Here is a 12,304-nt window from a genome sequence, read left to right as displayed (position 1 = left end):
AGGTGATCTTTCATTAAGCATTTTTCAGTGGCTATGTCTCCCATTGTTCAATATGTGCCTAAGGAAGTGCCTCTCAATATTTTTTACTATTACAGAGAATACAAAATAGTAAAAAGAGGGCCGGAGAGATAGCTCAGTGGACTAAGTGCCTGGTTTGGCAGGTGCAGGGACCGGGGTTTGATTCCTGGTCCCACATGCTGCACTGGCCCCACCCCCAGGCCACTGAGCCAGGCACTGAGACCAGATATGGGTTCACCCGTAATCCCAGCACTGGGGAGGCTGAAAACAGGAGGGTCACTATGAGTTAGAGCTGCGTAATGAGCCCTGTGCCATTAAAAAAAAAATAGTACAAAGAAAACATGAGAATGATACAGAACTTCACCATCAATATTTTAAAAGAACATATCAAATTGGCCATTAGAATTTGGCTTGCTCAACTGCTAACCAGATAAAGAGATGCATCAAGGTGTTTCAATATAAGCTCCAACTCATAAGAACACCCTCTTAAAATCCATTATGTTCTTTTTCCTTTTTATGTCCTAGAAGCAGTTTCTTTAGTTTTTAAATTTTTTATGAGAAACAAAATTGGTAGTCATAAAAGAAGGCTTCTCTCCCTAGACACGGATAATTGTTTGACTTTTAATTATGAACCAGAAATACTTTATACCCTTGTCTTCACCTCCAGTGGGTACCCTTGAGGGAAAGTGATTAATGTGTCACTCTAAAATCACATCCTCCCACACCTATGAGTTTATGTACATTGGAACAGAATGAAGGCATCCAGAAAGAGTCATATTTTCTAGTGTTGGCCATTTATTTATTTATTTTTATTTTAGGGAAGGGTCTACAGGGTGTTCAGGGTCTCACTACTAGATCCGACTCCTAGACTCCTAGTGAACCGCCTGTTTACAGCCTCCCAAGAGCTGGGATTACTGGTCCCCAGCACCACAACCATCTCAGCATGCCCAGGGGCGGGGCCAGCATGCAGGCCAGGTGTTGGCCATTTAAAAGAAAAAAACATTTGCTGCATAAATTCTCTAAGAACAAATACTTGCCCTTGCTTTGTATACATATAAAGTCTGTTTGTGGAATTGAATGATACGGAGTATAGAAAACGTCAAATTCCATGAGATGTGGAGAAAGTGATGCTGTTCTGTAAGATTAGGTAAACGGAAACAATGAAAGATGAAAAAGTTGTGAGGCTATCACTGATTGTGTCCCCTCAAATATGTGGCAGTCCTCACCCCCAGTATGTCAGCCTCTGACCCTACCTGAACATAGGCTCACAGCTGTTACAGTCAGTTTAGATGGGGTCCTTCGAGAGCAAGCAGATCCTAGCTGAGGAACGACTGATGTCCTTGGAGAAGAAAGGACATGGACAGAGATGGGGAGGGAAAGGACAGGGAGAGAACGGGAGGGCCCCAGAGGTGATGGTGGGAGAGGCTGGAATGATGCAGCCATGGGTCAGAGGATGTCAGTGACTGCTGCCACCATCAGATCTAAGAATGGGCAAAGGGTCACACCAGTTTCAGGGACAGCCTGGCCCTGGTGATGCCTTGACTTTTCTATTTGAACCTCCATGAGAGGTAGGTAGGCTGATCGCTAGGCTGTTAATTCTGTTCCTATTGTGCTTCCTAAGAATTGCAATAATAGATATCTCTTCTTTCAAGCAACCCAATTCATTATACTTTTTTACAGAAGTACTAGGAAACTAATACCTAGGGTCTGAACAATTTGAACAGATGTGACAGAAAAGAAGAAATTATGCAGGAATTCATAAGGAATTTTTTTTTTTTTTTAGAGATTAAAATTTCAGAAGGGGGCTGGCTAAATGGCTCAGCAGATTAAAGCATCTGCTTAGACAGATGCAGGGGCCAGGAGTTTGATCCCGGAGCCTGCCATGCCAGCCCCACCCCCGGGGTGCATTGAGATGGCAATTGAGATGGCGTGGTGGCACACGCCTGTAATCCCAGCACTTGGGAGGCTGTAAACAGGAGGATCACTATGATTCCTGTCTATGCAGTGAGACCCTGTACACCCTGCCCTAAATAACAAAAATAAATGAATAAATAAATAAAAGGGGCCAGGGCGATAACTCAGTAGAGTAAGTGCCTGCTTGGCAAGCACAGGGTCCTGAGTTCAATCCCTGGTTCTGAAAAAAAAAAAAAAAAAAAAAAAAAAAAATTCAGAAGGAACATTTAGCTTGACCCACTCTTTGAAATAGGTCTCTAGTAGGCCTATGGAGCTGCCATCTGTAGGCATGTAAATAAATTTAGAAAACTCATTAGGGAAACACAGTGTTTGCTATTGTACCATTAGGACCAAGTAATTTTTATCATGAGAAAGATGAAAGTAGAGCAGTTTTCATGAAGATGTGTGTGATTGAGCCAGCTCCTTATTTCCTTTGCCAGGTAGAACTGTGGTGAGCTCTGGGCTCATACTGAAGCTGAAATGGCAAGAAGACTGAGGGGACTGGGAAAGATGGGATGGAGTTCCAAAAAGGGAACTCAGGGCCATTGGAGGTGGGCTGCCCACTAGGCTGTTAATTCTGTGAAGGTAGAGATGGAGCCCATCTTGTTCATTCTAATGCCTCTAGCGTCTGGCCAAATGCCTGCTACTTACTAGCACCTGAAAGGAGTTTTAAAATGTTAGACTATTTCCAACAAGCTTATTCATCTAATAAAAATCCACTTCATAGTTCACAATTCAGTGTGTCCTTGGTAAAGCCTTTCCACACATCTGTCTCAGTTACTCCTCTCGTTGCTGGAACACACAAAATGAAGAAAAGAAAGGTTTATTTAGCTCACAATTGATGGAGGTTTCAGTCCATACTCAGCTGGCTCCAAGGCAGAGCGGCACATGGCAGAAGGCAGCAGCTCATGGCAGCAGGAGGCAGCAAAGCAGGAAGAGCATAAGGAGAGGTAGTCTGTCTCTCTTGTTACATTCACGCTATCCCCTGCAGGCTGGGTGCAGCACTCACACCCCTAATCCCTGCAGCACTCACACCCGTAATCCCAGCCTTATATCATGAATTAATACACAAACTGTAGAGTTGCACCTCAGTGACTGCATGAGGCTTTGGCAGGGACAAATGCACACAAACCATAACATCTTTCCGTTCTTCCTTAGGGCTTCACCTCTAAAAGACAACTAACACAGGGGTAATGAAGTCTGTGGGAGCCGTATGAGTGCCCCATTGTCCAGTTCCTCCAGGTAGAAGACACACCGAGTCTGTACTCTTCTGTCTTTAGTTACTTACATATTCCTCAGAGTCCAGCTCCACAGCAAGCACACAGAAGCTTTTAAGGAGTCTAACACAAGGGTTGGGACTAGAATCCAGTCCTTCATGTAGAGATCAAATTCTTGCCAGTCACTAGTCAGTTATGTCACCTCATGTCACTTCCCAAGTCTCAGTTTTGTTATCTATACATCATTCTATCTGTCTCCTGGCATTGTTGGGAATATGAGAAACGGTAAGTGAAACACTTTGCACAGTGCCTGTGGTAGTTAGTGATCGGTAAATGTTAGATGCTATTTTAATCCAAGTCAGTTAAAAATAACAGCTGTTTCTCCACGATTTGGTGTATCACAGTTAAATTTATCACCTAACTTTCTGTGAGTTCATCTCAGCCAACTTCTCTCCTACCGGAAGTTGCTAATTCTCAGAAAAGAGCCACTCTGGCAGCATCCAGGAACACACATGCCCATCACAGGGAGACGTGCATTCGGGCTTTGAATCTGGAAGGGAGCCACGGTGGCAATGGGACATGCCTCCACAGCAAAACTTATTTTCACAAGTGTTGCTTAACAGCCTACTAAGGTGTTTAATGAGTGCCAAGGCTAGCAGGAGAACCCCTAAGCTGCCCTCACTGCTACACACAACTTCTAACAAGAAATTATCTTTTCCATTTGTACTTTTAATCACTTGTGAGAACAGACCTTAATAAGACATCCCTTGTATCAATGCCTGCAGCAGGCAACAAGTGTACAGCTGAACAGTCAAGAGCTTAGTTATGTTTCCATTAATAAAAGAGTGAAGAATTAAAGTCAGAGACAAAACTTTTGGGAAAACAAGGAGCCAGAGAAGCTACATAAGAGAATGAGATGCTTTATCTTAGAATCAGTGCTTGTCTGTTTCTGGCTGATCCCCTTTAACCAAATGTCTTCCTGGAACAACTATGTTGCTGTGTAAGAGAGTGATCTCCTTCCAGTGTAAGAGAGTGGACACAGAGAGTAGAAAGGTGGCTGCCAGGGACAGGAAGAAGGAAATCTGGAAGCTGCTGTAGTTAGTTTTTGGGGGGTGAGGCAGTGCCAGGAAGCGTGGCTCAGCGCCCTGCCCATAGTTAATACTGTTCTATGCACTTCAAAATCTGCAGAGGCTGGATCTCATGTGTTCTTACCACTTAACAAACAATAAAAAGAGTAAACAAGAAAATCCCTTTTAGGTTAAAAAAAAAAAAGAACCCCAGCAAACAGGAAGGTCAGGGCACATGTGAGTCTTTTTAGCTACCCATCCTCCTTTTACACTCAACTCTTTGATAAAGGTTTCTTCTCTCTGAAAACCTTGAATTGCAGAATTGTGCAGCAGACAGAAAAGGGCAAAAATACAACAGACAAGGATGTTGCAACACCGTAGAGCAGCTGACAGCCCGGGCACAAGTTACTATCATCTCTGCTTGGCTTTTTCTTTGTAGTTTGACTTATTTTTAGGGGTGGAAAAGCTCCTCAGCATTTGTTCTGGATTCCACTCAACACTAGCTTAGTGTTTATTTTACATCACATCAGTGAAACAGAAACCGTAATCCTAATCTATCTGCTCAGGAAATGTAAACTGAGCTCAAAAGCTATTCAGTGGGTGTGTTCACGCTTAGCTGGACCACATGTCAGAGCAGGGCAGAACTTCAGCAGCACAGGGTCTGTGTCCTTGAGACAGACACACGACTGTTGACTGCACCCTGTGAAGTGAGGTGATTTGTGGTCCAAGAACAGTGGCACTATGCAATCTGGGTGAGATTTCCTTAAATTACTGGACTAAAGACAACATTATGAGAATAAAATTCCTTTTCTTTCCAGCTTATCACTTTGTACCCCTTAGTTTAAAAATGTGCTTTGTAGGACCTATATAGCATTACTGAGGAAGGGGAAGCCCTTTCTACCGACAGCTTATGAAGCACCCTTAATCACAGGCAACACCGTTGGGTAGCAGCACCCTGACACCAAGCTCCTAAAATACTACACAGAGCATGTCTGGGGATATGCACCTAAACCAGAAGAAATTCAAACGTTTTGGCGTGTTAGAAAACGCAGACATCCTAGGGTCTGTGGCCACGTGCACTCCTTTGGAACTGCTCCTGTGTATGTGCTACGGTTTGTCTCATGCAGTCACTAGAAGGGGCACCTTCTAGTGTGATTAATTTATGATCCAGTGATGGGACTATGAGTGCAAATGAGCACTACACAGCCCTGGGGCAGGTAATCTGCATACAGAGGTGAGGAGAGGGGAGAGGCTGGCTAGCAGCCTCAGCTGCAGTCCCTCTCTTTGCTGTTTTCTGATGCCATGAAAGGCTGCCCTCTGCCATGTGACACTCTCCCTTGGAACCAGCTGAGTATGGACTGAAACCTCCACTAACTGTGTGCTAAATAAACCTTTCCTTCCTTAATTTTGGGTGTTGGGTGTTTTGTCCCCAACGAGAAGAGTAACTGAGACAGTGTGTATACAGGCACACACATGTATGCAAATGGTACCTTTCAAGGCAGAGTGAAGCACAGAGAAGTTAAGTTGCCGTCTACGGTACAGGAAGCAGAGGGCAGGCTGGCCTTATGCCTGCGCCCTGTGTACAGACCAGGACTACCCTGTCCTGGCGCAGTAGCAGGCCCTCCTGATCCTTGACCAGGGCAGCTTCTCTAGTTCCCCTGCTTCTACATCCACTTCCTTCCCTGACTTACAGGCCCCCTGAGCACTGTTCCTTCAGAAGACTATCCAGTGGGTACAGAGAAGGTTCAAATTCAACTCTGCCTAAAGGTGTTGAGAGCTGGGGAGATAGCTCTGAGGTCTAGGTGCCTGCCTGGCAAATGCAAGGACCTGGGTTCTATCTCCAAACCACATGCTGCACTGGCCCTGCTCCGGGGCATGAGCCGGCCATGTAAACTGGGCGTGGTGGCACACGCCTGTAATCCCAGCACTGGGGAGGCTGAGACAAGAGTATCACTATGAGTCCAAGCTATACAGTGAGACCCTGTTTTAACTTTTCTAAAACTTCAAATTTTAGGATGATTTTTATTTACAAAAATTACAAAACATGACTCTTAAAAATAGAAATAACTTCTGCAGGCTTTGTGCACTACTTCCACACAACCCGGGGCTGGAGCTCAGGCACGCTCTTCTGAGAATGGTGACATCGCTGCCGTGTAGCGCTTCTCACCACGCAGCAACCAGCTCTGGTGCAAACCCCCTCATCAGGTCAGAGTCTGAAGCAGCAAGATCTTCTCATTAATGCAGAACCTGTGCAGCACCACCATCAGGTTCTCGCCGCAGCGGGAGACCTGGCGCTCCATGGCCAGGCGGAAGTCCTCCTTCACACCTTTGGTGATGCCACGAGTGACTGTGTGGTGCCTGAGGTTAGTGACAGGGAAACAGACAGAGACCAGAAGTGAGCAGCAGCATCACTGACTGGTGCTACTTACGTAGGAATAAAGCTGTATCATATCTAAGTATACATAAGTAAAAACTTATGTTTAAATCAAATTTAAAAAGAAAAGCTGCAACCAAACAACCACTCCTACCCACTCCTGCTCAGCAAGACTTGAAACTAGAAAGGTATTTTTACCACCCCATATAATTTATTTGAAACACTTGTGCTCAGTGAAATGCCATTGAATCCCTGAAGCTCTGATCTGACACGTCCCTACTGCTGGCTCACTAACAGTGCTGTTACGTGGGATGTGAAGGCTGCTGTCCCACTGGCTATGACTACTGGCATCCAGCCAGGCCAGCACACTGGAGAAGCAGCAGCAGGGAAGCAGAGATCCTGAGAACACCAGTTCCTGCCAAGGTTCGCACAGCTGGGGCTCCTGAAGGGCTTCTGCAGTTCCTAGAGTCCTGAGGCATCTCTTTCCCCAGGGTACCAGAGGGCGGCACCTGAGAGTTGGGCCCACCTACACTTTCATCTGCTTAAAAAAAGGTATCCTGAGGCAGGAAGGTGGCATGGGTTGGGAAAGGGACAGGATCCTAAGAAAGGTCAGTGGCCTCCAAGTCCCCGGAAGACAAGCTCTGTCCAGGTGCTCAGAGGGACCTGTGTGTCTGTGGAAAGGTCAGTGAGAGCACAAGTATCGGGGTGTCTCACTGTACCCCAACACATGCATATCAGAAAAGGAAATCACAAGCAAAGTCCCAGAAAACTGAAGACAACCAAATGAAGACAGGAAAGGAAAGCCAGCGAAAATCAGTGGCTCGGAAGGAAAGGAGTTTCAGCTACTGTGGCAGCTGTATGACATGGGACAAGATTCAGGCCAACGAAATCCAGTCCTTCACTGCCCCCTACTGCTGCCTAACTTCCTCAGGCAAGGAGCAACATTTCAACATTAGCTTTCTGTTCTGGACAAAATAACCTCTGGACATCACTCTAAAATATTTGTTTTAAAGTATTAATTATGAGAAGTAAACAGGAGTCATAAGATTGCAATACAATAGAAGAAAAACATCAGGATTTGTTAAGACTGGTGAAGCTATTACAAAACAAGCTACAATGGCCATGGACATTTTTAAGAACTATGTGGTGACACAGGAGGGCCATGGAGAAAATGCACAGTTCTGTGTGTACATCTCAAATCCATAGCTAGGACACAGTGACAGTGAGGTGGAAGCTCTGAGTCCCTGTGGGAGTGGATATAAACCTCGTCGTGCTGCCCTGAGACACTGCTCTTCCAGAGCCTGGGCTGCAATCCCAACCTGGCCAAGCAGATGATGCTGGCATTTGCAGGCAGGGAGCTAACAGGCAAACTGTCCCTGTAATAGGACTAAAAGTATGGAATCGCACCCTTGCTGATCATGGTCTGGTGGTTTCGTTTCCATATACAAAGAGCAGCACACAGCTCATTCTTATTTCCATCAGCACCTCTATTCCCTTAGTAAGTTTAGGTAAAGAATTACAGTCATGCGCCACATAACAACGCTGCACTCAACTAGGGACCATGTTGTTCCCCTACAGCCTGGGTGTGCTGCAGCTCACCACACCCACTAGGTTTGTGTGTGTGCACACTCTGCAGTGTTCACACAAACAACGATGAAATCACCCAATGATGTGTTTCCAGAAAATACTCTTGCAGGTAACGCATGACTGTAATTAACTTTCACTTTAAAAATAGGATAAATTATCTAATCAGCATGGCATTATTTTAGCTTATAAAACATTTTCAATTCAGAAAGGCAGGGTCTGAAAACAGTACCAGTGGTTGGAGGAAACTGCTCATGCCCAGTTAGATCAGCACTATACTGGTCCCTAACATTAGAAATCCTTCTACAAAAATTTATCTCTAACTTCAGCATCCTAAGTATTTATGACCTCAGGTTTTAGCAAGAAAATCATAGTTCAGTACTTAATTGAATGTGCACTTAATTTAATACAATTTTATAAAACTTTCATATTTATTTCCAGATCCATAATGATTTTTAAATTGAACACAAACACACTGGCAACTTATGGAAAAAAAATAAGAAATGTTACAATATTACAACCAGATGGTTTGCTAAGGAATGCAGAACAAATTAAAAAAATAAAGCATGAAAAAGAGCACTGAAGAACAAAGAGCTGAAACCATGGGCTGGAAAACATGTGGACAAACAGCACACTATGAGCAGGTGTTTCCACGTGGTACCTGTCAGCAGTCTGTATGCTGGGCTGAAGCACAGGTAAGAATTCCTGCTGCAGTAACCCCAGGGGAGGGCTAGAAGGCCTTTAAAAAACAGCAAACAGCAGCATTCAAACACCCACACCGGCTCACCCTGCACTGCAAAAACAACACTCCGGAGAAGATACACAAGACTGAAGCGGACTGTACAGAGACGTTAACTGTGACGCGCCCCTGGCTGCAGTATGTTCCGGGGAGACTGGGGAGAAGCGAGACAGCCCTCACTGCACTGGCTGGCTGTGGGGAGGGGCCAGATGCCACCTGGCTGCTGGCCCCAGAACTCAATCCACTTGAAATTTGGTATTAAAAGCCACCAGTGAGGAAGAAGACAGTGAAATGCCCCTGGATGGCAGAGGAACAGCATTATCATTTGGGAGGACATATTTGCAAATCCAGCCTTGACTCTGTGCTCTTCTCACGCCCATGCCAGTCCCAGAAACACACCTGGTGACTCTGTGTAACACCTCTAAAAGGACTGAAACCCCAACTGAGACACCCTTCCAAGAAGACTAGAGGGGCTGGCAATATTTTTGGTAAGCAAAGGGTGAGTTTCAAGATCAAATAAGTGTTACAAAAAAAACAAAAACAAAACAAAACAAAACAAAAAAACACTGATGGGAATAGGGAGGGAAAGTCTGGGACCCATAGCTTTGCAGAATTCTGTAACAACAAAGATTTAGTATATTAGCTGTGATTACCTCTAGGACATTATTATTTTCCATTTCAGTCCAGTCTAACACAACTAAGATACTGCAAATATCAGCATAGAAACATTTCTCTATTTTAAAACAAGAGCAACATGCCTACATGGCACCTGAAGAGCTGGTGCCTCCTTCAGTCAGGCACTGGGTGCCGTGTGTGTACCATACCTGCTCGGAGCCAAGGTGCCACAACTAGGACAGACTCACAACCTTACCCCAGGGAAGGAGCTGAACTCTGCTCACAACATCTGCCACTCAGCGGGAGGGACCACCCCAAAGGTCTGCAATGGCTTCAGAGGATTTGTTTGGAACCCAGAGGGAAAAGGAATATAGATAGTTTTATTCAAGAGTCTAATTAGACCTCTATTAGTAAAAGCTCTCTGTCTGATGTAGTTTCATTCTCCTACAGTAGTTCAGCTATCCATTCTCTGAACTGCAGGTCTGAAATTCACTCTGAGACTCATGCAGGCAGGAAAGCCCCAGCAACTCCTACAAGGGCAGATGAGCGGGACAATCCCTGTTCTTGTTCTCACACTGATGAAACTCTAGCTTTCCTAAGAGGCTTGTCTCCCTGGCAAGTTGGAATAAGTTAAGGGTCAGATTAAACAAAGTACGTGAGCCTGGAATTATCCTTCAAAGGTCTAGAGATGCAGATTGTGCACCCCTTATGCAAACAACCCAAATAACCCTTTCCTGAGATGTTACCTGGGTGTCGTAGGGGTTGTCTATATATACCCATGACACTGTTCAGTTCAAGAAAAACTAGGACAAGAAGAAAGGCTGAAGGCTAAGGTGCAGCTGCGGAGGGGTATTTTTTTGTATTGGGGATTGAACTCAGGACCTTGCACTTGGCAGGCAGGTACTTAGTTGGGGAGCTGACTGCCTCTCCTTTCAAACTGCTACAGTTGAGCCTAGCTCCTAACATGACATTCCTCTGGAGGTTTATTCCCAGGGAGGAGGGTGGTTTTGCTAGGACTGCTGCTACACTATGACAATTTGTACTGTGACTGTTGACGAGCTCACATACTGCATACTTGGTTTCAAAACCTAGAAATCATAACACAAAAGGGATTACACTCGGGCTCCCACACAAAAAAGTAACCTTTATTCTCATATAACATTAAGAGTATTTTTAACTGCGTGGTTGCTTGCCCCTGAGCCTTGATCCATCATGTCAGAAAAGTAAATGGGGAAGGGAAGATGAGCCTGTCTAGGCCATCTTGCTTACGCAGTCTTATGGATAAGGATCTCATGTTTTCAGAAAGGAGCATTTGCTTCTTGACTTTAAATATTTACAAATTCAATACCATTTATAAGATCAAGGGAAAAAAACAATCCTTCCATTTTTCAGAAGGGATTCCATAAGACCCTATTCTTGGTAGGACATAAAAAGAAACGCACCACATGACTAAGGCTTTAGAAATCCAGAATGATTATCTATTTTTCTCCTTCAATATTTCTAAGACTCTACAAAGAAAAAAACATGAAATTTGCTTTTAACAACTAGACATTCCTTTATTCCACAATTGAGGGAGAAAAAAAAATGTCTTCAGTCTTCGCAATCCTTCCTTCCCACTCAGGTTCTGCCTCTTGTGTAACTCTAACACTGACTTACAGACACACTAAATGTGCAGGAAGCAGAGGTGGAGGTGTGGAATAAAGCTACACGTGGCACTTACAGCAGAGGGCGTATTACCCAAACCACAATGAGGACCAAGGAGAGAAGCAAGATTCATGAGCTATTTAAAAATCATAAATGGTCACTGCTCTGACATTTTCATCTGGGTCGCCTGTTACTTCACCACCATTCTGTGGGAGGCGGGGTCTGTCTGAGACCAGGCATACCTCCACCATTTCTTGGGGCAAGCGTGTTTTTGGAGACAGCAGGCCTTGCTCTTGCACTCTGTGCTACAAGCAATGAAAACTGCTTTCGGAGGGCTTGAAAGAGAATTTACAAATGAAAGCTGCTTTTCCTAATGGTCTTTCCTACCAGGGCAATTTTAAACATGGCTACTCTTACTTGTAAGCACTAAGTCTAATCAGACATTTATAAGACCAGTGTGTAAATTCCAGAAAGGAGAAGATATTAGGAAAGAAACTTCCATCTAGTGAAAGTTCCATATTTAACAGAAATACCCCAATTTAAACTTATGTTTTCTCTAAATTAATTAAGGAAACAAATGTTTCCAAAAGTACTGAGTCAAACTGACACTCAAAATAGACTAGGTTTGGTATTAAGTTTTTGAAAGACACAGAAATTTACAAATAGTTCATAGAACAACAAAAAAGAACTTGGAAGACGAAAGAGAGTCTGCTTACTTGATCAGCATTCCTTGATTGGGTAGTAATTCCAGATGGATCTTCCCACCTTCCTGAGTTCTCAAGTAGGCAAATTCCTCCAGCATATCAATGTCTACAGCCAAATTCAGGTTAACCACACAGAGAATAAGGTGCCCCGCATTCTAAGGTGAGGAAACGGGCTCTTGGGAGTTGACAACCTGTCACCATTCCACTCACTACTACAGGTTGAGGATTTGAATGTGCTTGATTCCAAAACCTCTAGCTCATAGCCCAAACAAACTGCTGTAAGATAACTCTTGGCTTATGATGTGCAGGCTGAAGGACACTAGGACAGTATGTTTCCCTCTAGAGATAGTTTAGCACAGTTATATGATTGTGAGAGCAAATACTGTTTC

General features: G+C 44.3%; 1 protein-coding gene across 5 annotated transcripts in view; it reads right to left on the bottom strand.

Annotated features, from left to right (window-relative positions):
* Nucleotides 1-6,257: 6,257 nt before the first annotated feature.
* Nucleotides 6,258-12,304, bottom strand: part of Ints10 (integrator complex subunit 10) — a 29,781-nt gene continuing 23,734 nt past the window's right edge. For 3 of the 5 annotated variants that reach the window (XM_023714648.1, XM_004630621.2, XM_023714649.1), the window contains 2 exons: nt 11,928-12,021; nt 6,258-6,613 (listed from right to left, as the gene is read on the bottom strand). In XM_023714648.1, coding sequence (XP_023570416.1) covers nt 6,457-6,613; nt 11,928-12,021 — 251 coding nt within the window. In that variant the 3' untranslated portion in view covers nt 6,258-6,456. Of the gene's footprint in view, nt 6,614-8,874; nt 8,953-11,927; nt 12,022-12,304 lie in introns of all 5 variants that reach the window. The other 2 variants (XM_023714650.1, XM_012514627.2) reach the window with 1 other exon arrangement.

This window comes from Octodon degus, unplaced genomic scaffold, assembly GCF_000260255.1.
Source record: "Octodon degus isolate 3935 unplaced genomic scaffold, OctDeg1.0 scaffold00036, whole genome shotgun sequence".
Classification (NCBI taxonomy): Eukaryota; Metazoa; Chordata; class Mammalia; order Rodentia; family Octodontidae; genus Octodon; species Octodon degus.
This window is presented reverse-complemented; position numbering and strand designations above follow the sequence as displayed.